We start from the raw sequence: 27,165 nt of genomic DNA on the forward strand, positions 1-27,165 counted from the left end.
GAACTGCCTTTCGTACCTGCAAAGGCGCCAGGAGCTGCTCTGGAACAGAGTTTCTGAGGCCCTCTCCATCTCTGGTTCCATCAAACTTTATTTTTTGTGGAAAATGCATGCTCGCCTCTGGAAGCTGAGGATTTCCAGAGGATCCCGGAGTGGTTCTGCTTAAATCTCATCGCATTCCACCTCCCAGAGCCCAGGTTTCCTTCTCTGAATCGTTTCAAAGCAGCCCAAACTAAATAATGCACAAGTCCCTCTGCAGTGCAGAATAAACCAACAAACCCCATAAATAATAAATAACTTTATTAAAGAATTGCAGTTTCAGATGCTTTTACAGAGCACAACTTGTGCCTCACATTGGAGAACAGTCTTGGTGTAGCAAAGGGGATCTGGAGGGAATATTCACCTCTTCCCACTGTCATTTCAAACCCAGGGCTTGTTTTATTTCACAAAAAAAAAATCTGAGTTATCAGGATTTAACAGCAGCAACTCTCCAAGATTCCTGCTCAAATTCCAACACAGAAAACATTGCTGCTGTTAATTACTGAGAACATTATCCCATAAATTAGCCAACTGCAGAATCCATGTTGTCTCCAGTGGATGGAAAATGAGCCCCTGGGTTGAGCTCGGACTTTAAGGGGTGTCCAAACCCCCCCTGACCCCTACTGCTCATTAAATGGTTTAATTATTGCCATGAATATTGATCACATCAATTTATTGCCACTGATACCTCTCTTAATTCAGGAAGAGACCATAAGCAAATAATTGTCCTTCCCTTTTCAGAGCTCAACAGAAGTGCTGCTGATTAGGTTTGCACATTAATAAACATTAATTAATTAAAATTAAATAATCTGAGGAAACTGCAGGAAGATTAAGTAAGATTTAGAGGCTTTTTGGCCAAACAAATATTACTCTTAACTTACTAAACCCTATTTTATCATACAAATAGTACTTTTAAAGGCTACATTATAATGGAGCCTTGAATTTATGTAATGCTTTAGTGTTATTAATTTATATTATTTAATGTTATCTTCAATTCACAGAAATTCTTTGTGCTACACCACAGGGGTAATTCTGTGTGGTAGAGCAGTACAGGGACTGAATACCTGGAATCCCAGGATTTTCCTGCTCTCAGACACTGCTGGCTCTTCTGAACTCCTATTCAAATGTAGATTTAGGGTAATTCTACCCTCAGTAAAACAAAAAGAACATAGAAAGGAGAGGGATTCCTGTATCCAGGACTCTTTAGAACATAAGAAATGGTGAAATCATTCCAGTTAAACTCATTTCTCCACGTACTTTTCCTATGAGTAACTCCTAGTTGCAGCTGATCTCAGGACACTGTTATTACTACAGGATAATTAAAGTAATTAAATACTACAGACAATAATCCTCAAAATGGAAAATGATGGGCTAACTCCACAGAAAACAAACAAAGGATCAGGAATACAAAGTTGACAGTTCAGGCACAGGAAATGAGGTGCAAGCACAGCTTATTAACATAAAAACTCTGATAAATGTAAAGTCTTGTCATATTTGAGTATTTCCTCTCATTTTATGTTACACCAAGGTGAGTGTGGGGGTTCTGTAACAATTTATAATATGATTTTAAAGGTATAGATAATAGTGCTTTCCAGTGTATTCAAGTTCTGTTAATTAACCTAGAAAATCAGTAATTATTTCAGCAACCCAAAATAAAGGAAATTCTGTTACAATTTATAATATGATTTTAAAGGTATAGATAATAGTGCTTTCCAGTGTATTCAAGTTCTGTTAATTAACCTAGAAAATCAGTAATTATTTCAGCAACCCAAAATAAAGGAAATTCTGTAACAATTTATAATATGATTTTAAAGGTATAGATAATAGTGCTTTCCAGTGTATTCAAGTTCTGTTAATTAACCTAGAAAATCAGTAATTATTTCAGCAATCCAAATGAAAGGAAATTTGCTTTCTGTGCAACTCAGAGTGGGAAGGAGGAGCTGCAGTACCAGGCTTAGTAAAGCCTGAGACTGGTGCAGCCAGAGCAGAACAGCTCTGCAAATCCAAGCTGGTTTCACCAGGATTAGAGATGTTCCATAAAGTGCTTTTAGGCAGAAAGTTGCTGGGTTTGGATTCACTGAGAAGCAGGAGGAGCAAAGGCACAACACAGAGCAGAGATTGGTCACAAATCCAGGTGTATTTTTATGGACACGAGCACTGAGCACCATCATCTGCTCCAGGGAAGCTCCATCCCCAGGGAGGGGGGACAGTTATTTCCTGGAGCCCTTCAGGGGGACGGGTGTTCCTTTCACACTCAGAGCCTCCAAGGAATCCCTGGGCACTCTGGATCCTGGAGCTCCAAGTAGCTTCTCTCTGGAAAAAGAACAACAATGGTCACAACCTCCATGAAGAAAGGAGCAATAAAACCTGCAGTTACCCTTGGAACATTGCTCCAGAACTGGTTTTCCTTCTGCTGCTGCAATTTCCTTATCCTGTAGGATAGCAGGGAACTATTTTTACCTTCTTGCTCCACCTTCCCTCTGGTTGTAATGGCCACTTCTGGATCTTGAAGCTTGCACAGCTTCTCTGCTTCGGCAAGGCCTGAACTTCATGATCTCCTTCTGCCACTCCTCATTAAAGGTGTCGGCCTCAGCTGGAAAACAGATACATTTATTTGAAATGTTATTAAAGAGAGGAAAAATCATTGAATGAGTATTAGGGGGTTTGGGTAGTGATTTTTAACTTGGTAGTCTACAATTCTCCACATGGCCTGCAACTATTTTTGGGGATCTGTGAAAGAGAATTTGGATTTGGAGACTTTCAGTCTAAAAGTGCCTTTTAAGCTATCTCAAGCTGGAACTTCCAATTCAGAGTGTGAAACAGTGTAAAGCCCAATAGCTGCCTAAAAACACCTACATTCATCCAGGTTGAAGAATTCTTGATTAATCTCCTCATCCCCAGTCTTGGAGTTCTTGGATTTTTTGATGACATGAGCCCGATCCTGGATGTGGTGACCAACGGATATTTTCTCCAGGCCACTTTCAGAATCCTTCAGTGCTTTTCTTGTTTCCTTAACCTGTTTTTAAAAAAAGGGAACTGAGTGTCCTTCCAACTAAAAATGAGGTAAAAGAGTTCACAGAATCCCAGCATGGTTTGGGTTGGAAGGACTTAAAGCTTGCCCAGTGCCACCCCTGCCATGGCAGGAACACCTCCCAGTGTCCAGCCTGGCCTTGGGCACTTCAAGGGATCCAGGGGCAGCCACAGCTTCCCTGGAAGAATTCCCTTCCAATATCCCATCCAACCCTGCTCTCTGCAGTGGGAAGCCATTCCCCCTTGTCCTGTTACTCCAGCCCATGCAAAGGGTTAATTCCTCCCCCAGTAGTTTTACATCTTTCCTTTATAAAAGTCAGGTTTTCCAGGCTTTTCCAATTCTCTCATTTCCTGTGTTGGCTGCAAACCCACCAACAAAACACAAATCAAGCCTATTTTCCTTCAGCCACCAGAGAGGAAGATGAAACACCTCAAGATTTTTAATTAAGTATTAATTACTGGGGAAAAACCCCTCAGTTTAAAAATGCTACAGAGCCAAGTTTCCAACACTCTCCTTGGCAAGAGAAAGAGCAACACCCGATGTCAAAATTCCCAGCGTGAGGAACAACCAGTTACTGGGCTGTGGTGTTGACTGGCTGGGGAGGCAGGCTGGCCCTTATCAGTGTCCTGGGCTATTATTAGGAGCCTTGTGATAAGGGTGTGCTGGAGCTGGGACACATTCCCAGCCAATCCTGCCCTCGGCCCTCGGGGATCCTGGCTAGGCTTTCATGGCTCCCATTCCCAGTTCCCGGCAGGATTAGACACAACAGCTGCAAGGGAGCTGCAGCTCAAGGTTATGTAAGTGTCTGGGCAAAGGGGTGCTCTGAAGGCAGGGCTTGCATCAATCAATGCCTCCCCTGCAGTTTAAGTGGGCAGGAAAAGGATTCCTTACAGCAAAGGGCATTGGAAAATTGCTGCTCTGTGCTCAGTTTTCCCAGCCTTGTATGGGACTATAATTTATTTGGGGTGTACCTAAAGCACAAAATTACAGGGAGGAAATCAGACCTTTAATACAGAGCAGGGTTTGAGAGCCCTGTGTTCTCCTCAATCCCTAAATTTTCTTTGTGCAGTCGGGCGGGGTCGGGCTCTGCTCCAGGGAACAGGGACAGGAGGAGAGGGAATGGCTCAGGCTGGGCCAGGGGAGGGTCTGGGTGGACATCGGGAGGAATTTCTCCATGGAAAGGGTGAATGAACATTGGAAGGGGCTCCCTGGAAGTGTCCAAGGAAGGGCTGGAGGTGGCACTCAGTGACAAGGTGGGAATCAGGCACGGACTGACTCAACCCAACCCCAGTGATGCCAGGATTCTGTGATTCCAGGAGTCACTGTCTGCAGGAAAAGAAGCTGCAGACACTGCTTTGGTGTGGCTGCACCTGAATCCTGGGCAGTGGCAGCTCCTGTGTGCTGGATCCCAGCGTCACTCACCCCTCCTGGAGCCGTGCGGGTCTGGGCCGAGGCTTGGAAAACTTTGGGAGGTTCATCCCCCACTTTGGAATAGGTCATCATGGAGGAGGAGCTGAAACTGTGTCCCTCAGGCTCAATGGACAGGTCATCCTACAGAGCAAGGCAGGCCCAGGAATGGAAGTTAAAACTTGGGTAACATTTACTCATTCTTATTTTACTATGGAAAACATCCCTTCACAAAATTAACCCTCCTGGCACCACATAAAACTTCAGTCTTATCTTCAAAGAATAAAGAAGAATTATAAACACAATATAATCTGGGCAAAAATCCCTCAATTCTTACTATCTCCTTGAGATTAGTCCCATTTTTCTTGGCATGATTTTCTGAGGAATATGTGAAATAACTGGCACTCTCCAGTGCGATAAATTTCAGAATGATTTCCAAAAGAACTCACAAATTTCCTGTGCATTTCCAGCATGCTGTTCCTCATGTTTGACATCATCCTGTCCATTGCAGAAAATGGATCCCCAAAATCCGCATCCCACTAAAAAAAGGGGGAGAAAAAAAAGACTCCAGTTAAAACAATCTCAACTCTCCCAGTCCTGGAGCTGGTTTTCACATGCATTTTTAACTCGAAAAGCTTTTCAGACTGCACTTCACACACAAACAAGCCAAAATGCATCTTTTCAAAAGGCAATTGAGGGAGCTGGATTAAGATGGAAATATCGGGAAGATGAAAGTGGAAGATTTGTCACTCAGATGTCAAACTGGCCACCAAATGAATTTATGTAACAAAAATGTTCCTTGGATATTCAAATATCCAATTATTTCAGAAATGTGTTCATAAACCTCACCAGCTTCTGCTCTGAAAGTCCTGTATGACCCTTCAGGGTTTAAATTTCAATAAATTCATTTCCAGAGTTATGTATTTCAGTGTTGCAAACTTAAAGCTGCATTTAAGCCCAAAATGAAGTAAAATTAAAGGACAGAAAATCTTCAACTTATTTTCTGAGTACAAGAAATTGGAATCCTCTGGGCAAGAGCTATGGAGAGATGATGGATATTTCCCAGGATATTCCAATCCCATCTCCAGGGGCTGCTCTGCCCTCCTGGCAGCAGTGGGTTTGTGCCACCCCCACAGGAGCATTCTCCAGCAGCACTCAAATCTGCAGTTTCCACAGGGATTATCCAATCCACATCCAGAGGTTAATGCCCCAGGAAGGATTTTTCCCTGGATTTTCTTATTCCCAAACTGCAAACAGCACCAAAAGCAGGATGCAAGCACAGAGCTCAGCCTCTGCCATGCTTTGGTTACACACAGCTTACACAGGACCTGCTCCAGGGATACTAACCCCTCTCCCAAAACCTGCAAAGGGCATGAGGGAGAAGCTGGTGGCCTGGAAAAAAAGGAGCAACATCTCAAATTATTATAAGGAACAGCAGAAACTGCTTTTATATGCAGCAGATTACATGAAACATTTCCCATCTAACCAAATCACTCAGGATGGCCTTGATAATTTATTAATTAATCCCCGAGTATGTGGAAATAATATATTTATACTGATGATATTAGAAAGTGCTAACTGCCAACACATCTAATAAATATTGATAAGAGTGTGTGAAAAGCACTTAGAGGTTGGCAAACATTTGAGCCCCACAAAAACCTTTGTGCTGATTTCACACTTCAGGCCCCACCCTGCAATGCTCCATTCCAGTCAGGCAGCGCTGAAAGCTGATTAAAATCAACAAATCAACAAATCATCCCACGGATATTAAGGATTCCAGCAAGGCAGGGCAGTGAGATCCTGGGAAACTCTGGGGTGTTTCCAGGAAACCCAGACTGCAGAGTCAGATAAGGCCTGCAGACACAGGGAGTGCCAGAGGATCAAGCCCTTGGAAGGAACTTTAATGGAAAAGGAAGGAATTCTCCAATTATGGACTAGCTTTAGGAACTCTTCAGATTTCTGTCAGGACATATTAGGCAGAGATTTAAATAACAATATATATTTTTCCTCTCAATATCAAGTCCTCACCAGTAAGAGTTATTAGGCATACAAAGCTTATAAACTCTATTTTGTAACACTATAAAGCCACTAAAATCTGTTAAACATTTGCCTGGTATACAGCATCATCAGATATCCCAAAAAATCCAATTAACGTCATCTCTTAATATGTTTTAACTTGTTCCTCCTTCCCTAAAAACTGAACTACAAACCTACTGGAGAAAGGAAAAGCAGTTTTAAATTTGAATCCTACTGTGGCACTCACTGAGCTGTCCCAACTATTTTGGTTCCTTTTAAAGCAGTTTTAGGCCTGCTGCAATTTAATTAAACACAGAACTGCAACACCACTAATCAGTGTCAGTAATGTGAATGAAGTGTATTTTGACACGGTAGCAAAGCTCCACCTTTTCCTACATAAAAATGTAATTCTAAAGGTTTCAGTCCTTGGTGGAGCAGCAGTTGGAGATGACAAGGCAAAGCAATCAGTGCTGAGTCTGGTGTGACATCTGACAGCTCTTCAGTGGAACAGCAGGAACATCAGAAGATCCTGGGAAGGGTTTGGCAGCTGGAATTCTTTTGCCACAGAGCTCCTGTACCTGTAACTTCTGCTGCAGATAAAAGGTTTGGGCCTCACATTTGTCCCTCTGCAGAACAGGGACACAACCCCTGAGCTTTAGAGGTTCCTTCTCTAAAGGAAAAGCTCTGATCTGGCTTTAGGCACCACTGATGCAAGGCCCAGGGATCAGCAGAGGGAAACTGATGCCCTAATGAGATGTAGTTTCTATATTTGCCAGGAACTGGATGAGCAGGGGCAGGAATGTGCCAGTTCCCCTCTGGAGCTGCAGGTGACAGGCTCTGTTCCAGCCCTGGCCACCAGCCCCTGTCACCTGCCTTTTCTCAACCGTCTCTGCAAATCCAGGGGGAAACATGAAAGCAACAGGGAGGGAGCTGCTGAGTATCTGCAGGGAAAGGAACCAGCTCCCAACGGTTCTCCTCTATAAATACAGCTCTAGATAAGGGTTAGATATGATGGTCCTGCCTGCCCAGAGCTGAAAAAACACTTCAGTTAAACACAGACCATCGGTTTCGCTTGGTATCACATAGAAATACTGAATTTCACACCAATTTCCCTGAGCTTTAATTCTTACAGGTTTGTATCTGAGAGAATATTAACAATCAGCCCAAATTCAGAACACGAAGTGTTTATTTGATTCCCAGCTGCAAAGCTGAAACAGAGTTTAAAATCCATGGATGGATATTCCTGAGGTGGTGAAACCCAGGCTTGTGGAAATCAAACTGAAATAGCTGCACACAAGGGACTGAAGTGCACAGGGAAGGCACAAATATATCATGGGCTGGAAGGGACCTGGAAAGAACCTGGCCTTGAACACTTCCAGGGATAGTGCAGCCACATCCAGGCACCTTTTTAAGTCAAGTTAATATAAAAAGGAAATACATGTGCAGAGAACGTGGGACACTGTCCTCTAAGAGAGTAAAGTGCTTTTCTCTACCAGAAACATTTAATGTATTATATTTACGAAAGCCAGCACTGGATAAGTGATCAGTTTGTTCATTAAACGTTGTCTGTTCAATGATCAGTAAAACCCTGACAAATGTTTAGCAGAGATAAGGAATGTGCCATGACAGCATAATCCAAAGAGCTTTTCAACAAGAATTTTGTCTTTTTCTTACTTACATGTACAAAAAAACCCACCAAGTCTACTTAAATAAAGTATACTCCTTCCCCTGAACTGAATTTACTGGTTTCAATATAATTGCAGATTTGGTACCTGTAGGTCTCAGATTCAGTCAAAGAAAGAAATTGAGAGTTTCTAGCCAGGCAAAAGCCTGGGAAAGAGCTGGGAAAGAATGTAAATAATTCTTTATCTCTCTTGTTCTCACACTGTTTATAGTTAAGTTCTCTCACTGTGTGTCAAGCACTCTGAACCAATGTTGTAGATTGTTTTCACTTTAGGACCAATGAATTTAACCTTTGCGAAGCTCTGTATAAAAGAGCAGTGTATTTTGAATAAATGGGAGTTTTACTCTCAGCAGCCTTCTGAATCAGAGTCTTCTCATTCCCGTCCTGCCTCGACAGCAACAGGTACCATTATTTAATATCAGGACTTACTGAATGTGGTCAGATCTCCTTAAGGGATACATGAGGCTTCTGCTTCACTTATGCCATGTAGTCTTAAATTTAATTAAAAATAGGTTTAGCCCTCTTTCTTCCCTTGACCTGTATGACACATCTCTGAACATCTCTGTGTTACACCTGTAGGAAATGTTCCCCTTGCAGCCCTTCAAGCAATGTGTGAAGGCCCCTCATCTTGGCAGGAGTAGAACACAAGGAAGCAGAAGAGGAAGCCCTGGAGGAAGAGCTGAAGGCGGCTCCGGAGCAGAGCCAGGCTGCTCCCAGCCCCTGCCTGCTCCAGGAGCAGCCCCAGGGCCACTTACCCTGCGGGTGCCCCTCGTGGCCACCTGCGAGTCCCGCTGCGCTCCGCCGCCCGCTCTCCTCTCCGCCGGTCTCTCCCCTCCCTCCGGGAGGCTCAGGAACGGATCCCGCCCAAAAGGTTCGGAGAAGCTCCTCATCATCTGCCTCATGTGCTCATGGTGGGCAGCGTAGGGATCCCTGCACCCAGAGAGGGATGCGTTACTCCAGCTGATGGACAAACTCTGTTTTTTCATATTCCGTAGGGGTTTTTATCCAAAATTTTTACTTTAATAGGACCCAACTGGACAATCTCCCATTCCCAATAACTTTGATTTTCTCTTCCCTTCCCATCTCAGGTTGGGTTTTTGAGATCTGTTTTCTCTCAGCTGCACTCCTGAGTGTGCCTTTTTCTCTTTCCTCATCTTCTCCAAAGCAGCCATCCTTGGCTACACCTTTCACTCCAGCCTGTGTTTAATACCTGCCAGAACCATAAACTGACCCATATTTTATTTCTCACTATTTCCACCTCCAACACCTGACATTCAAATAATTCCTTTTAAGTTTTCCCCCTTAATCTTCCAAAGCTTAGCACAGTCCTACTCACTGAACTCCTCGTGTCCCACTGGATCCCCCCTCATCCCTCAAATTTATCCTGCTGGCAGTTCCCATCCTCCTTTTCCTTCTCTCTGTCCCACATGCCTAAAAATACTCATTATCCTCTAAACTCAGGCCAGCTCCATCTCCTGTAGTCACCCACTGCTGCACCTGTCCCTTCCCTCTCCTGTGCTTAGGAAGGAGATTCTCACTGGCTTTTTGTTTCCCTCTTCTTTTCCCCCTCTTCCACTAGTACAGAACTCCACTGCTATTCCCAAAGCTTGGCTTGCAAGGAAAACATTGCTCAACTCCCTTAACTCTCCAAGCTGGACATGCCCTGATATTCCTAATTAAGGCCACAAGAGGAGCAAAGCAGGAATTTTTCAGAAGTGCAGGGTATGAGCAGTGCTGCTGCCCGAGGGCCAGGCTGCAAAGGAACTTCCCACACAAAATGAGCACTTCCCACACCAAATGAACACTTCCCACACCAAATGAACACTTCCCACACAAATTACCCTGCTTCATTTCCTCCTTCCATCTCATCTTCCTCTTTGCTACCCCACTGAAAACCACTTTATGACTGTGAACAGTCACTTCCCAGGTATGTTTATTTAGGTTTAATACACCTCATCCTCCTTCCCCTCAATTGCTGGCACTCCCCACACCCTTCCAGTCGCACAGCCTTTCCTGGGATATCTCAGGAGGAAAAGCTCCAGGCTGCTCCTGACTTTTCCTGCCCAGTTATCTCCTGCCCAGCTTTGCTGCTCCTCACCCCTTATCTCCAGCCCCACAAAAAACTGTTCCCACATCACGTGGCTGCTTTGATCTTGTGCCAAATTCATGCTTAATGTTTTTTTTTCACTTTCAAGTGAAAAATGCAAACACGAGGTTGGATTCATTTTGAAATAAGATTTTTTAACATAAAAATATCCCTTTAAGCTATACCTAAATTCATCCCAGAAGAGATTTCCCTGGGGTGATAAGGAGCTCAGCCAGCCCAGGATGAAGAACAGATGGAAAAAGCGCTGCCATGAGCCAAGGGCAGGGAATCACACGGGCACCACCTCGGGATGTGCACGATTCCAGCAGATCCCAAACCTCAGAGAGGTTTGGTTATCACACACAAAGAGCTCCTTAGTACCAGAGACAGGGAAATCAGACACAAACTGAGGAATGGCAGCCTTAGGAACAGAAGGAAAGGCTCCCAATTCCCGATTTTAGGGAGTCATTAATAGAAAGAATTGATGCTGTCAAGCTCAAAAGAAACACCCCAATTTTGGTATGATCTGGAATAGGGTAAAACCAATGGAAAGGGAACAGAAAATCCATGTGGAAGGCAAAGTTCCCACGGAATTAAACCTTGATGGTTCCAGTGACTGAAATTCAAGCCAGAATGCCAAGAGGAGGAGCTCACCCTGACAAACAGGGATGTACTGGACAAGGCACAGCCTCCGCAGGGGACCTGCAGGGTTTTCGGATCCTTGCTCCAAGACAGATTTTATGTGATGGCAGCAGGTGTAGGACACTCTAATTTAACCATTACTGACTTTAAACATGACCTTTATTTGGGGGGAAATACTTTTGATGAGAAGGATGTGATTTTTGTTATAGTATAGAAATGATGAGGCGAAAGTGAGGGCTTTGCACACCAAATCTGTGCCCTTCACGTGTTGAACACTAAATTATTTTTTAAATTAAATTCTGGATGGAGACAAACAATTTATACATTTATTCTTCAGCACTCTGCAGTAACAGAATTTTGTCTAATATGTATTAACCTGACATTAAACATTCAAGTATAATGTTATTGCTTACTTCAGTGCATGAAAAAAACAGTCCTAGAACAATAAATCCCATCTATTACTTTTGTAAACTGTACTTTGTATTAGATGTGTGAAATACTAGATTTGTTTTCCCTGCTCGGGAAGTTACGTAAGGCTGCAGATTCCCTCTGGAGAGAAGACCTGGCACAACAAACTCAAGGGAATTAAATGCAGAGTGAGCAGTTGGCAGGGCAAACACAGCTCTGCACCTGGGCAGGGCTTCAGGGATTGAGCCCAGCACCTTTGGGTGGGTGAGTGACTGCTGCTTCCCTGGGACAGCTGCTCCAGCCCAGCACTATTTCCAGTTCAGCACCAAACTCTCTCCTTATGAGGCAGCTGGAGCCCATTATGACTCTATTTTGGAAGCTAATCTTATCTGAGGTAATCAGCTCATTTCCTTCACTGTATGCAAAGCAGCCTGACAGGACAGTGCTGAGAAAATGAGTCTCAATTTCCAGCTCATCTTTCACACACACTCCCTGCCTCCACCTCCTGCAATCCCTTTTTCCCTGCACCAGTGGCTACAATAACAAGGAATACATTAACAAATAAGCAAATGTTATTTCAAACAAGACCTAACTTCTATTATTAATTGAATTTCATGCAGTGGATCTGCATAGTGAAGTTTCCTGCACAGAACTCGTAAGTTCTTATAACGGCAGGAATATTCCTAGAAACCAAGTGTGCTAACTGATGGGCACAGCTTTGGGAATTCTCCTGGAACGTGCAGCAGCTCAGCAGGAGATTCTCCTTTAAGCAGCCTCAGCCAGAGCCCCCAGTAACCAGGAGATGCAGACAACAAACCACATCACAGGGCCTGCTGTTCCCTTCCTCACCCACCCCTTATCTTGGCTGCTAATTAAATTCCTGAGAGATTTTTCAAATATTTAAAATCATCATCGAGGCTCCTCAGCATGCTCTGATCCCATTTTCATCCACTTCAAATCACAGTTTCTGACCAAAGACATGAAATGGGGCCAGAGCAGGTAATTCAGCAGCTCTGGCTGAGGAGAGAAGCATTTGCATCACTCACTCCTTACACTGAAATTCCAGGGGCAAAAGAAGATTCCTACAGGGAATAAACTGGGCTCAGACTTGAATACAGAGACAGGAACCACCACTATGCTCATGGTAGGGAAACAGAATCACAGAATGGTTTGGGTTGGAAAGGACCTTAAAGATGGTCCTGTTCCACCACCCCAGGCTGCTCCAAGCCCCGTCCAACCTCAAACAATTCCAGAGATGTGGCAGCCACAGCCGCTCTGGACAACCTGTGCCTCACAGGAGTAAGAACAAAACCCAACCTGCTGGGAAAAAGCACCACTGTCCCTCGGGAAATGAGCACAAGGAGACAATTTGCCATCAGTGCTCTGACATGCAAAGTTTTAACTGAAGGACACCTGGTGTTCCAAGCAGGGCTGGCATTGAGAGGGCTCAGACAGCCTGCGGGTAAGTGATGAGTTAAACACGCACATAAATCCCGATCAGCTGCGCTGCTCAGAACCTGAGGAGCAAAGTCCAGAATCTCCAGCCAAAGAGGTGAAGGGCTCCTCTGTACGAAACGTGGATTAAACCCTTTCCCTGCTGAGAGGGGAGGCAAACTCAAGTCTCCGCCACTGAACCTCGCTGAGGACGTTTAACCCCTGCAACGGCCTTAGGGGGGCTCGGGTGGGGCACACGGGCGGGGAAACGGCCCCGACCGACAGCGGCACCGGGCCCGGAACCCGCAACGACCCCTTTAACCACCCGGGTCAATTCCATCAGCACCGACCCCTTTAACCACACGGGTCCCGGTCCTTCCACCTACCCCGATCCCTTTAAGCCGCCCTGGTCCTGACACCTGCACCAACCCCTTTAACCCGCACGGATCCCTTTAACCTGCACTGACCCCTGGAACCCGCACCGGTCCCGGTCCTTCCACCTGCCCCGATCCCTTTAACCCGCCCTGGTCCTGACACCAGTTCCAACCCCTTTAACCTGCACCGACCCCGATCCTTCCACCCGCCCCGATCCCTTTAATCGGCACCGAACCCCGCTCTTTCCTCCTGCACCGATCCCTTTAACCCGCCCCGATCCCGGGACCTGCCCCGCTCTTTTCAATCACCACCGACCCCCGCCGCTGCCTCAGCCGACTGTCTGTCCCACACACCCACCCCAGCCGGCGCTTTACAGCCCCGGACCGGCCCGTGGGAGCCCACCACCGCCTCAGCCCCGTCCCGGCCGCTCCGCCTCAGCCGCCCGCCCCTCACCTGAAGAAAGGATCGTCCTCGAAGCACCTCCCGAGCCCCCCGAACATGGCGGCGGCCGCTGCGCTCTGCGCGGCCCCGGCCCCGCGCGGCCCCTCCTCACCGCGCCGCGCGCCGCCCCGGCCGCTCCCATTGGCCGGCGCGCCGCCCCGGCCGCTCCCATTGGCCGGCGCGCCGCCCAGGCCGCTCCCATTGGCCAGCGCGCCGAGGTGGGCGGGGCTCCGCCGCGCGCCGCCGTTGCCATGGCGACCGCGAGGCCGCCGCTCCAGGAGAGACCCACGAGAGCTCCGGGAATTCGGGAATAATTAATTCGGGAATAATTGGGGATCAATTCGGGAATAATGCGGGAATTAGTGCGGGAATTAATGCGGGAATCGCGGCCTCACCGCCCCTCCCGCAGCCCCGCTCTGCGCCCCGGTCCTGGGCAGTGCGAGGCGGGGACAGGCCCGGCCTCCGCGGGGCTGCGATTTGAGGTAAAAAATTCATTTTTTTTCCCGGTAGATGGCAGTAAAATAAAGCTGCGGCCTCCTCCCGGCGGCTGGGAGCTGGCGAGACGTGGGAAAGCAGCGAGAGGCTGGGATGCAGCTGTTGCAGGGATGCAGCAGTTGCAGGGATGCAGCAGTTGCAGGGATGCAGCTGTTGCAGGGATGCAGCTGTTGCAGGGATGCAGCAGGGACAGGGATGCAGCTGTTGCAGGGATGCAGCTGTTGTAGGGATGCTCCGGCTGCTCCAGGGCACTTCCCCTTCCCAAGGCTCTGTGACAGCCCCTTGGCTCTGCCCTCCCCTGATTTTGGGCTTAAAAGGAGTTTCGGGTTTAGCAGAAGAAGCAGATAAAGGGAACCCCCCCCACCCCCCAGCAAACCTTTGGAATTGTTGTCAAAGGGAATTTTCAGTAAAAGCACAGATTTGGGAGATCTTTCCCACCATTAATCATTAATCATGAGAAGATGAAAGTTCCAGGAGCAGGAGAATTTGCAGAATTTTGTGTTTGATGCAGGAATTGTGTCACAGGAAATCCACCTGGCTCGTTTGTGACAAGTGAACATTCCAAGCTGGAATGGCTGCCCTAAAACCGACCACAGCACCTCTGTTAATCAAAATATTGACAAGTAATTAATAAATGATCCTGGATCCTGTGCAGGATCTGGGGGATGAAGGATTGTTCATTCCCCATTTTCCTGGATCCCAGGCAGGATCTGGGGGATGAGGGGTTGTTAATTCCCCATTTTTCCTTGCAGGATCTGGGGGATGAGGGGTTGTTAATTCCCATTTTTTACTGGATCCTGTGTGGAACCCAGGGATGAGGCTGCAGGGGTTATTAATTCCCATTTTTCCTGGATCCTGTGCAGGATTTCAGGGATGAGGGGTTGTTCATTCCCATTTTTCCTATGCAGGATCTGGGGGATGAAGGATTGTTAATCCCCATTTTTCCTGGATCCTGGGCAGGATCTGGGGGATGAAGGATTGTTCATTCCCATTTTTCCTGTGCAGGATCTGAGGGATGATGGGTTGTTCATCCCCATTTTCCTGGATCCCAGGCAGGATCTGGGGGATGAAGGATTGTTAATTCCCATTTTTCCTGGATCCCAGGCAGGATCTGGGGGATGAGGGGCTGTTCATTCCCCATTTTTCCTGTGCAGGATCTGGGGGATGAGGGGTTGTTCATTCCCCATTTTTCCTTGTAGGATCTGGGGGATGAGGAGTTGTTAATCCCCATTTTTCCTGGATCCCAGGCAGGATCTGGGGATGAGGGGGGTTGTTAATTCCCATTTTCCTGGATCCCAGGCAGGATCTGGGGGATGAAGGATTGTTAATTCCCATTTTCCTGGATCCCAGGCAGGATCTGGGGGATGAAGGATTGATAATTCCCATTTTTCCTGGATCCCAGGCAGGATCTGGGGATGAGGCTGCAGTTGTTGCTCCTTTCCCAGCTTTGGCAGGAGCTCAGGATGGGATGCTGCTGCCAGGGCCGTGTTTGCACAGGGATCTCTTTCATTGCTCAGCCCTTGCCCCGCTCTGGGGCCGCTGCAGCTCCTCTGTGCAGATGAAAAGAGTTCATGAGGAACTCCTCGTGCTGCTGCTCTGCCAGCCTGGAGGGCATCTCCACTGAGATTAATGATTTCTGCCTTCAGAGAAGAAAACTTTGCATAAATGAGATTACGCTTTCTGCTGAAACCTGCCAACTCTTATTCATTTGCAGTAAATATTATCTTTAATTAAAAGTTTTAAGGTATCTTGTTCCTGAGCTAATGAGATCTACAGTGATTTCCCTTAGGAATTAATTTACCTTCTTAATTCTTATTCATTTGGGTGATAGGACTATTTAAATCTGCTCCAGACTTCAGAGCTTTCTTGAGCACATTCAGCCAGAACAAAAATATTGATGTTTTGTTGGTATTTGTAATTCCCTTGTTCCTGCCCCAAACATTTCCTTCCAACCCCTGAGTTCCTCTCAACTCCTCATGCTGAAAGGTTTTTCCCCACCAATCTGGGTTTGTGTTTTCTGTTCCCTCCAGAGTAAAAATCAGTTCTGGTGATGCTGAAGAAGATTCTGATTGTGATCAACTTTTTATATAAAATGCACTAAAATCTGTGGGAAACACCTGCTGAAAGCCAGGAATATTTCTGCCTTGCTGGGAAATCATCCACTCTAATTCCTCTAATAATCCAAAGGATTATTTTGAAGCAGCAGGGATGATGTTTTAACACTTGGAGGTGAAAATTGCATTCTTGCACTTGTGTTTGAATGGGAAAAGTGCCAAACTGGGCTGGGAGAGCTGGAGCCAGAGCCCTTCCTGAGGCTGGACACAGACTGAAATTAATTAATTATTAGAACTAAATTATAAGTTTCCCTTCATTAAAACAGAAATACAGATGGAATTGAAACAGCAAATTTCAAAAGAAATACCTGGTTTGTACACAGAAAGAAGAAACCAAGAGGAAAGGAAGAATTAATGCTCCTTAGCTCATTATCAGCAGACTTTTCTGTTGAAATCCAATCTCAATCCTGTGAGTCTCCTCTGAAGATGCTCAGATGGGTCTGACAAAGTTTAAAAGTTGGAAATTAATTACCCTAACGAGGGCAATGGAGCAATCCGAGCCAGGTGTTGAGCAGAGGTGGTTTTGTTCTGATGAAATATAAAATACCTGTTCAGGACTATTCTGTCAGCCTTACCTGGATAAGCTGAACCCTATTTTATAGAAGATGCAAGCCAGGGAAAGACAACTCCTCCTTTCTATAGAAAAAAAAAAAAAATCAATGTCTTTTACTATTATTCCAATTTTTTCAATTTCCCACCCAAGAACCTGTGACAGAAAACCTCCCCGTGTCCTCTCTTTGTGCAAAATTAGGAAATATCCCAAAAAACCTGCCCTTGTGTGTCTGCAGCTGATAAAAGGAGTCACTTAGAGGCTGCAGGAGGAACTCCTAACCCTGAACTTGCAGCACCAAAAAAGGGGAAGAAACACATTTTGGGTTTGGGCTGGGCTATAAATAGAGCTGTCAGCAGCTCGTGCAGGCTGCTCATGACCTTCCTTTTATAGCTCACTGCAGCCCGGCCCCCTCCACCCCCCAAACTGAGATTGTCAATTAGGGATGAGCTAATTAACAGTGCTGGCAGGGCAGCAGATGCCCCCTGAGAGCAGGAGGGACCCTTGGCTGTGTCAGGGGCACTCTGAGATTTCCCTGTCCATAAGGTCTCAGCCAAGTGGGAAAACTGGATTTGGGGAAAATTGGATTTTTTTTTGGTGTGTTTTCTTTGAGGAGGCTGAGAATTGGTACAAATACCAATGTTAAACACCAGTCTGAGTAAAAATACCTGCAGGGATTGCCAGGCTGGTGTCCTTGGTGTCCTCTCCAGGATGTCCCCAAGAGCTGGCTGTGACACAGCCCAGGGCCTGGCACATCTCTGGCATCCCCACTCATGCCCAAGAGAGCCAGGAGAAGCTTTGGGTTTTTTGAGAATTTCTGGGATGTTGCTTTTCAAATCATCTCCACAGCAATGATCCAGCAGAGAGTTCCTGAGGTTTGGGCTTTAATGAATCCCTGACCTTCATTTTCCACCCTGTGAACCAGAATTTCTTTTAATCAGCCCTAATTTTGTGACCTTTATCTTCTCCTCTTGGTTTTGTTTAGCAGAGTAAAAACTGAGGCACAGAAATATTCTTTCCCAACACCATGGCCAGGAGCTGGCTGCACTGGGAGCTCCATCCCTGGCTCCAGGGTGTGATCCAAACCAAGATTTGCTCAAATTTGCTCTGTTGCCATCGTGGGCACTCACTGGTGATGGACAAAGCCTTTGGAAGCACAGGGAATTCTGATCCAGAGCTGCAGCTCTCTCAAGTCACCAAAAATACCCACTGAAGGTGCTTCTGTGGGATTGTCAGAATTATTCCTGAAATCCTGGCAACTTCTCTGTGCCACTGCAAGGGAGGGGAAAACTCCTGCTCCAGCCTCAGCTCCAGCAGTGGGGGAGGAGAGGGAAAAACCACCTGGATTTTGGTGCTTCCTTCAGCAGCACCTCAGGGGAGGAGAGGGAAAAACCACGGCCTCAAGCTGGAAAATCAGACAAAAATCCAGAACAGATAAAAAATCTCACCTGGGCAGCAGGAGCTGCTTGATTTATTTGGGGCTTCCAGGAGCCCTTTTCCAGAGGGATCCAAATCCAAGTTTTCCTGGGGCTGGCACCAGGTGAAGGCACTTTCAGTCCCTGTTTCAAGCCTGTGCCCAGTTGAGGCCACGCTGTGTTTGTTCCAAAGGGCTCTCCTGCCTCAGGCTGGTTGTGGCTGCAGCTAAAAATTCCTCCTGCTACCTCAGCAGATCTCATTAATTCCATGTTCCAATTAGTCCTGGACAAACTGAGTGTACAAGTTATCACAACATCGAGTTACCAGCTCAGGTTCTGGCTGATTTCACAGGGAGGGCAAGGATAAATTGTCACTTCTAATCAGCCAGGAGAGGTTTCACTGCTCACTTGAGAAAAAAAAAAAAAAAACCAGCTTTTATTACACAATTACTTCTTAATTATATTTTGTGCAATCCCAAACTTCCAAACATTTAGCTGTGCTTACCCAGCTAGTGAGAAACAGCAGACTTAGTAAAAATAGGAGTTTTCCAACTATTCTGGGAGAAATGGGAGCACCTGGGGACCATGAAGGAAACCTGAGAGGGCTCAGACCCCCAGGGCTCCATCCCCAGCAGCTCCTGCTCCATTTCCCAGGGATTGGCAGGATTGAGGAGCCCTCACTGAGGTGGGCTCAGAGCTGCTCTGCAGTTTCCAGAGGTTGCAGTGTATTTTTAGAGGGAGAGGCCTGTGCTGTTCCAGAGCTGATTTCAGTCCATCAGCTTCTGCCAAGGCAGCTGGTGATAAATTGTTGGTAAATGTTAGATAAAAGCAAGGACTGGAGGGAGATGTGTAAGAACATGGAAATTAACATTTGAGTTAAATATCTCTTCAGCTCCCAGCTGCCCAGTTCAGGAATTTGTACAAGGTTTGAAATAACACAACAATTTAAAACAAAATACTGTTAAATTCACTCGTACAGATTTAGAGAATGCTTTGGGTGGGAAGGAATTAAAGTTCATTTAATTCCCACCCCAGCCATGGCAGGGACACCTCCCACTGTCCCAGGTGTGCCAAGCCCAGTGTCCAACCTGGCCTTGGGCACTGCCAGGGATGCAGGGGCAGCCACAGCTGCTCTGGGATCCCATCCCAGTCAGGAATTCCCAATTCCCAATCTCCTAATCAATGGCAGTGGGAGCCATCCCCTGTGTCCTGTCCCTCCATCCTTGTCCCCAGCCCCTCTCCAGCTCTCCTGGAGCCCCTCCAGGTCCTGGCAGGGCTCTGAGCTCTCCCTGGAGCCCCTCCAGGTCCTGGCAGGGCTCTGAGCTCTCCCTGGAGCTGCTCCTCTCCAGGTGAACCCCCCCAGCTCTCCCAGCCTGGCTCCAGCTCCGTTCTGGCCTCTCTCCAACAGCTCCAGAACTTTTTTGGGAGCAGAGCAGCTGAAGGTGGGAGCTGGGCTGGAAGCACTGAGCATCCTCCTCCCCCCAGGCTCCATCTCCTCCTCCCTTCCAGCAAGAGGAGCCACCAGGAGTCCTCTGTGTGGCACTTCCAGAGGGACTCAGGGTCACGGAGCCATTCCCAGCCCAGCCACTGCTCTGCATCCAAACTGGGAACACAAAGCAGCCCAGACTAACAGGGGGAGTGTTTGCAATCCTGGTTAATTGTGGGGTCAGGTTTTCTGTCACTGTCAAGCTGAGGAGTCTCCCCAGCCCCAGGTTTAAGCTGATCCCTCCTCACTGAGGCTTCTGGAGTTCAAGGATCCCCACTAAAAATAACTCCCTCCTTGTGAGCTGACAAATGGCCAAGTGTCCCCGTCCCCAGGGCTGGGTTTGGGTTCCAGCTGGGACAGAGCCTGGGACAGAGCCTGGGACAGGGCCTGGTGCTCCCTCTGGAGTGACTGCAGCAGCAGGAGCACAGTCAGTGATCTCCTGCCCAGGGGCTTTTCTGCCACAGCAGCAACATCTCCTAAAATATTGCACCAATAACAAAGATCCCCACTTCAAACCAGCCCCACACCCAACAGAGCTGCAGAGGGATGAGGAGCAGGGAGCATTCCTGCTGGGAATTAGGGTGATAGGGAATTAGGAAAATACTGAGTTTTGCAGTGAAAATACTGAGTTTTACAGGGAAAATCCTGACTTTTACAGGGAAAATCCTGAGTTTTGCAGTCAAAATCCTGAGTTTTACAGGGAAAATCCTGAGTTTTACAGGGAAAATACTGGGTTTTGCAGTCAAAATCCTGAGTTTCACAGCCAAAATATTGAGTTTTACAGAGAAAATCCTCAGTTTTACAGGGAAAATACTGAGTTTTGCAGCCAAAATCCTGAGTTTTACAGAGAAAATCCTGAGTTTTGCAGGGAAAATACTGAGTTTTACAGCCAAAATCCTTAGTTTTACAGCCAAAATCCTGAGTTTCACACCTGAAATCCTGAGTTTCACACCTGAAATCCTGAATTTTACAGGGAAAATCCTGAGTTTTACAGAGAAAACTGACCCAGCTGCTTCTGTCCCTTTGCTGTTCAGGAATCTGCTCCCTTTCACCAGGAGCAAAGTGAGAAATACCAGGAAAAAAATGAACTTTCTGTAGGAAAGAGTCCTAAATGCTTGGTTGGGTTCTGGTGAGGATTGTTTGAGCCAATCCAGCCCTGGGCTGGCACAAACTCCAGCCTGGCACCTCCTTCTTCCCCAGCACCAGCACCCCCATGGATGTTCCAGGGAAAGAAACCAGAAAAATCCCTTTTCAGGCAGTCCCCAAGGTATTATTCCATGAAAAGTGCACAGTCCTGAGAAATTCATGGACATCCTGATCAATGAGCTGCTGCTGCAACTATAAAAATCAACTTTATCCTGATTTGCTCCGTGTTTCCAGTGGTGTTTGGAATATTTCAGTACATTTTCCATTCAGCCAAATTTTCTAAATGTTATTTAAATTATCTAAATGTTATCTAAATGTTTTAAAATTTATTAATTTAAATTAATTTAATTTATTTATTTAATTTATTTATTTTAGTTTATCTATTTTTCAATATACTGATTTTAGTTTTATCTATTTTTAGATATCTTTTAGTCTATTGATTTTTATTTTATCTAAATTATCTAAATATTATTTCCATTTTCTTACCAGCTCTTGCTCTCAACTCTCCTCCAGCAAATTTAGATGTTGATTAATAAACAATAAATAAACAAACTCTACTTTATATCTATCTACAACATATTGTAAAGTTTTCTAATATTCTACAGGGCTGCAAATAAAAAGAATCATTTCACATCCAATAAAAGCACCAAAATTATCCAAGACAATGCATGAAAAGAGGAATTTACACCTGGACCTTCCATAGACATCAAACAGTTTTTATTTTCTATGAAAGAAACATAAAAGGTGATGAGAAAATGCAGCAATGACAAATTTTACCATTTGAAAATGCTGAAATGAAACAAGGGAAGCAAATATTTTCCCACTTTTTCCTGCAGACAAGCTCTTGGAATATTTTGATGCAGGATAAAATGAAACTAACACTTCATAAAGGAAGTAAAAATGTGTCAGAATGCAAATTCAATACATTTTCCTTTTATATCTGGGATCTAAAATAAAAAATCAAACCAAGCAAAGTCCATTTGCAGAGTGAGCCTCCATTCTGTATCAGCACAGGTCTGAGAAGCAGGAGAAATCATCCCAAAAAGCAGCTTCCCAAGGGAATGCTGATGCAGGGCAGCTCCAGGAGCACATCCACAGCTGGGGCTCAGTTTTCTCCTCTCCTGATGTGACAATTTCCTCCCAGCCTTGCTGGAGAAATACTTTTATTTATTTGATTTGGTTGATTTCCTGCACTTAGATGGATGATGGGAAGATTTTTGTGGAAGTTTATCCAGGCTAAATTCATGTTCACACTAAACTTTGATTATTTGAAAGTCCCACCTGGCCCAAGGGAGCTCCAGGGGCTGGGAACAGCCTCTGCCCAGAAGCAGCTGTGTGCTAATTCCATAATTTGGTAATTACAGAAATGATGAGGTTGATGAAATTGCCCATTTGGAGTTGCAGCAGTGGCAGATGCTGAAGGAAACGTGGAGCATTTCCCTCCCAGAGTGAGGCAGTGGGAGCAGATGGATGAACACATCCAGGGGAGGATTCCCCCAGCCAGGAGCTGCCCACATGTCCAGGATTCCACAGGAGGAAGGGAGAACAGGGATGGTTCCACCCATCCCTCACTGCCCCAGCCCTGAGCCTCAGTTCCCACTTTATCTCCCAACTCCCACCTGCCTCTATACAATTTTCTGCACTGGGAGGGATAAAATGATATTTCATGGGCTGCCAGGTGTTCTTTACCTGAGAAATTCCCTCCAAAAAAAGGAAATGGCCCTGGCTGTGCTGCCCTGCCCATCTCCAGCACTGAGCTTGGAGGGAACCAGGAGAGAACATTCCTGGTTATTCAGGAGAACCAGAAGAGAACATTCCTGGTTATCCAGGAGAACCAGGAGAGAACATTCCTGGTGATTCAGGAGAGAACATTCCTGGTTATTCAGGGGAACCAGGAGAGAACATTCCTGGTTATCCAGGAGAACCAGGAGAGAACATTCCTGGTTATTCAGGGGAACCAGGAAAGAACACTCCTGGTTATTCAGGGGAACCAGGAAAGAACATTCCTGGTTATTCAGGAGAACCAGAAGAGAACACTCCTGGTTATTCAGGAGAGAACATTCCTAGTTATCCAGGGAAACCACGAAAGAACATTCCTGGTTATTCAGGAGAGAACATTCCTGGTTATTCAGAGGAACTAGAATAGAACACTCCTGAATATCCATGTGGAACAGAAGAGAACATTCCTGGTGATTCAGGTGAAGCAGAACAGAACATCCTGGTTATTCAGGGGAACCAGGAGAGAACACTCCTGGTTATTCAGGAGAGAACATTCCTGGTTATCCAGGGGAACCAGGAAAGAACACTCCTAGTTATCCAGCTGGAGTAGGACAGAACATCCTGGTTATTCAGGTGAACCAGGAGAGAACATTCCTGGTTATTCAGAGGAACTAGAATAGAACACTCCTGATTATCCATTTGGAACAGAAGAGAACATTCCTGGTTATCCAGGGGAACCAGGAAAGAACACTCCTGGTCACCCAGGTGGAGCAGGGCAGGCCATTCCTGGTTATCCACTGAAACCCTCCCTGCCTGCCCAGCTCATCCAAATCTCCTCTGAGAGACACAAAGCACAGCTGAGTGTAGGAGCTCCGTGTGGAAGTGGCCTGGGATGTCCTGGGAGCTGTCAGGCCACGGGGCTTCCCATCAGCCGCTCCTGGCGCAGAGCCACCAGCCTCTGGAACCACTTCTCCTCAGCCTCTGCCTTCTCCATGAACAGCTGGCACGGGAGAGAAGTTGGCACAATCAGCAGCTCCAGGTTTGTGACCATCCCCTGGAGCAGCCACGACTGCCTCAGTGCCCACAGGAAAAGCTCAGGGGGGTTAGAGACAAAGGTGAGCCAAAAACATCAGTGAAAGCAGAGACTTTTCAGGGAATCCTCAATAGTTTGGCTTGGGAGGGGTCTTAAGGATCCTGATCATTGGAAAAGCAAAGCTCCAATGCAATTCATCATTGACATGTCCTGGTCTCTGTTCTGTGTCCATTCTACAGAACCCACACTGATTTCTTCACTGCAAGTCATTTTTAACTTGCTAGTTCTTAAAAAAAACCCTTTTATTTCCCTCTAAAGCTCTCTCAAAGAGATTTGCTCAAGTTTAGGCTCAATGATTTAAAATTAGCTGAAGTCTGTCTCTACTTTGCAAGTTGGCAAAATGGGCAAGTTCTGAGTTTCCCTCCAGGTTTCCAACTATAGAAACCAATTTGTCCTGAATTTTTATCTATCTTAAATTCCCCAGTGATACATGAATTATATTTTATTATATAATTCACTTATAGTTCCAAACCACCAGCTGAACGTCCAGTGGGACTGCTCTGCTGGGTGGTGGGAGGAGTGGGATCTCTTTTTGCCAGAGCAGGGATTGTGTGAGGAGCTGCACACAAGGCTGAGGTCACACAGCCCTGCTCTCATTCCAGGGGCTGCTCTAAAGCTGAAGGTGGGATCAATTTGGGCTAAAAAGATGGGATAAGCACTCACATTTGGATGAGCTAAGGAATTGTCATCCTGGTACTTGATGGCAGTGGGAATGTTGGCAGCTGGAGGCTCTTTCTCAGCAGCAGCTGCCTCAGTGGCTCCTGCTCCCACATTGACAGGCTCCTGCTGGAGTTCAGCAGGTTCTGCTGACTGAAAAAGAAACAAACACACAAAATTTGAGTGTTTTATCCCAAAATTCCCAGCTGTGGCAGTATTTTAACTCAGCACTTGGCTGTATTCCCTGAAAGGATCCTCAGGGAAAGACTTCTCAGCATCCTCAGCGGGACACACTGGAGAAGGACATGAGGTGACCAAAAAAAGGTGTAGGGAGAGAGCTGGAAAAACTGCACCCCTGGGATTTTGGATCACTTCCTGAAGAAGCTGCATCAGATTCTTGGAGATTTCTACAAAGGCAAATTGCACATTCCTGGGGAAACAGCCAGGGATAATTCCAAACACTCACTGCAAGGTGGGAAAATGAACATATCCCCAACCAGTTCCCTACAACACCTGGGGGCCAAAATTAAAGTAAATTCTGGGATCTGGATGTCTCCTGTTGGGTTTCTGGAAAGCTGATTGAAAACCAAGCTGCTTCTTTTTAGGGAATAAATACAGACTTAAAGTCTGGCTTTAAATAAGCAGCATTAAAATCATCTCCACTTTAATTACAAAGTAAATGTGATTACTTTGGGATTTCAATTCTTCTGCTTTTCCTAAACAAAAACTCTTCAAACCAGGCGATTTCCTTAAATTCTGCCACATTTAAATCCCCTGAACCCACCCTGAGACCATCAAGGACTCCTTGGTGGGACTTCAGGTGGACTTAAGGTTCTCAACATTGATGCTCCTTCATAGGTGGAAAATCCTTCAATAGTGCAGCTTCCTCCTGGCTCTGAGAGGATAATGCAGCAAGAAAGGGACTGAGAATGTCCCTTTTGGAATGAAAATGTCCCTTTTGGAAGGAAAAATGTCCCTTTTGGAAGGCAAATGTACCTTTTTGACTTCTTTGCTGGACCTGAAGGTCTGTGGGATGAAGGCGTCGCTTTCGATGGCTTCGATTTCCTTCACTCGCTTCACTTGGTCCAGGAGGGTGGCTTGGTCTGCACAGGGAAGGAAGGATTTATGGGATTTATGGGATTTATGGGATTTATGGGATTGGTGAAATCTTGGGATCCAGGCCCTGTCCCAGCCATGCCTGAAGGAGATTTTGGGACACACCAGGAAGAACTGCTCGTGCAGTGCAGCCCAAAATCTTCTCTTACAAGGGAATATCTGAGTAAAAATAACACCAGTGAGGATGGGAACATTCCAAATGCTGACCTAAGGATTTGTGGGATAACTGAGGAAGAAAAGGATCCAGGGAGAGCTCAGAGACCTGCCAGGGGCTCCAGGAGAGCTGCAGAGGGACTGGGGACAAGGGATGGACACAGGACCCAGGGAATGGCTCCCAGTGCCAGAGGGCAGGGCTGGGTGGGAGATTGGGAACTGGGAATTCCTGGCTGGGCTGGGATTCCCAGAGCAGCTGTGGCTGCCCCTGGATCCCTGGCAGTGCCCAAGGCCAGGCTGGACACTGGGGTTGGAGCAGATGGGACAGTGGAAGGTGTCCCTGCCCTGTCCCTGAATGGGATTTAAGGTCATTCCAAACCAAACCATCCCATAATTTTAAGTTGACAGGAGCTGCACTACACTTTAAGTCCATAAATACAACTTTAAACCTATTTTTTGGAGGGATTTAGAAGGAAAAAAACGATTTCCTACATTTAAACTCGTGTTTGCAAGTCCTGCTGCCTTGGTGCTGAAACCTCCTCCTTTAGAACAGATTCCCAAGGGTTTTTGGGATAAATCAAAGGAGAGGGAATCAGAATTCACTGGGGCTTTGGATACACCTGGTCTGAGGGTAAATAAAGGGTCCTGATTAAAGCCAGACACAGAAAGACAGGAAAAGGAGATTTCCAATCCACAGCTCAGCTCCAGTTTCACAAAATCCCAGACAGCTCCAGGATCCCACCCAGATCCTGCACAAAGTGATGGGAATGACAAATTAGGGAAGGGGCAAAAATCACTAAAAGCTGCCAATGACATCAGTGACATTAACGGGGGAAAATGGACTGGAGGAAGCAGAGCCCATTAGTGCAGGGCACTTTTGACAAACACATTATGGGGAGATAAAACGACTTCCAGCTGTTGTTTGTCAGCTGTCAGGGACAGGGATATGTATTTCATAGGAAAATCAAAAATAATGGAGTCAGAAAGCGCCGAGGCTTCAGACAAAAAAAAAAAAAATCAATACTAACTCAGTGCACAGTGAGTCTTTTCACCCTGTTAGGGTGCAAAAAAAAGGGAGTACATCTTGGATTAGGGCTGGTTTTTAATAAAAAGGTGATTCCAGCAGCAGGCACAATTTCCAGCCCTGTCACCTTGGCAAGGGAGGATCTTACCAGTTTAACTGGGAACATCATCATCATCCTTCAGGGATAATTCTGCATTTTACAATTCTCTATTTACATCTATTGCTCTCCTCCAATGCATAAATATACACACTCAGCTTTATAGCTGCAAATTCTTATGGAATTAGGCTGGAGCAGCAATGACCTGGAATGTCACTTGAGAACTAAAATGTGCATTCTCTTGATGTCACCCCAAAACATTACACACACAAGAATTAGAAACAGCAGAGAATCAGATAAAAGTAAAAGAAACAGAGAATTCTATGATTCTACAAATCAGGTGAAAGGAGAACTTTCCTGCCTAAAATATTCACATTTTTTCCTTTAAGGCAAAATTTATTCCACTAAGAGTTTTAAAACCACTGAAATAGAAGCATTAAATGACCAATAATATCTTGTGAAAGATCCATTAAACAAAAACATGTTTTATATATTTCTTGGATAATCTCGGAGTGTAAATTTTTATGGATTCATTGCTTA

General features: G+C 45.9%; 2 protein-coding genes and 1 long non-coding RNA gene across 7 annotated transcripts in view; all 3 read right to left on the reverse strand.

Moving 5' to 3' along the window:
* Window positions 1-280: 280 nt before the first annotated feature.
* MLF1 (myeloid leukemia factor 1) lies at window positions 281-13,724 on the reverse strand. Of its 4 annotated transcripts, none has more exons than XM_030280861.4 (8): window positions 13,573-13,724; window positions 8,930-9,104; window positions 5,822-5,866; window positions 4,924-5,013; window positions 4,490-4,618; window positions 2,893-3,052; window positions 2,497-2,629; window positions 281-2,349 (listed from the first exon to the last, which is right to left on the reverse strand). In XM_030280861.4, the coding sequence occupies exons 1-8, from the start codon at window positions 13,617-13,619 to the stop codon at window positions 2,247-2,249; spliced, it is 882 nt and encodes a 293-aa protein (XP_030136721.4). In that variant the 5' UTR covers window positions 13,620-13,724; the 3' UTR covers window positions 281-2,246. The 4 variants fall into 4 exon arrangements, with proteins under 4 accessions (XP_030136721.4, XP_041573947.2, XP_041573946.2 ...); XM_041718013.2 differs by lacking the exon at window positions 13,573-13,724 and adding an exon at window positions 12,797-12,922; XM_041718012.2 differs by lacking the exon at window positions 13,573-13,724 and adding an exon at window positions 10,016-10,193.
* Window positions 13,725-16,391: 2,667 nt separating this feature from the next.
* LOC140684730 (uncharacterized) lies at window positions 16,392-20,379 on the reverse strand. Of its 2 annotated transcripts, XR_012057439.1 has the most exons (3): window positions 17,388-20,358; window positions 16,745-16,805; window positions 16,392-16,609 (listed from the first exon to the last, which is right to left on the reverse strand). It is a non-coding gene; the product is annotated as an uncharacterized lncRNA (long non-coding RNA). The 2 variants fall into 2 exon arrangements; XR_012057438.1 differs by having other exon boundaries at window positions 16,392-16,805; window positions 17,388-20,379.
* A 1,087-nt stretch (window positions 20,380-21,466) lies between these two features.
* Window positions 21,467-27,165, reverse strand: part of RSRC1 (arginine and serine rich coiled-coil 1) — a 99,602-nt gene continuing 93,903 nt past the window's right edge. Inside the window, exons 9-11 of the mRNA XM_072933525.1 lie at window positions 25,232-25,338; window positions 24,242-24,388; window positions 21,467-23,485 (exon numbers count right to left, since the gene is read on the reverse strand). Of these exons, the coding sequence (XP_072789626.1) occupies window positions 23,393-23,485; window positions 24,242-24,388; window positions 25,232-25,338 (347 nt within the window). The 3' untranslated portion in view covers window positions 21,467-23,392. The remainder of the gene's footprint in view (window positions 23,486-24,241; window positions 24,389-25,231; window positions 25,339-27,165) is intronic.

This window comes from Taeniopygia guttata, chromosome 9 (assembly GCF_048771995.1).
Source record: "Taeniopygia guttata chromosome 9, bTaeGut7.mat, whole genome shotgun sequence".
Lineage (NCBI taxonomy): Eukaryota > Metazoa > Chordata > Aves > Passeriformes > Estrildidae > Taeniopygia > Taeniopygia guttata.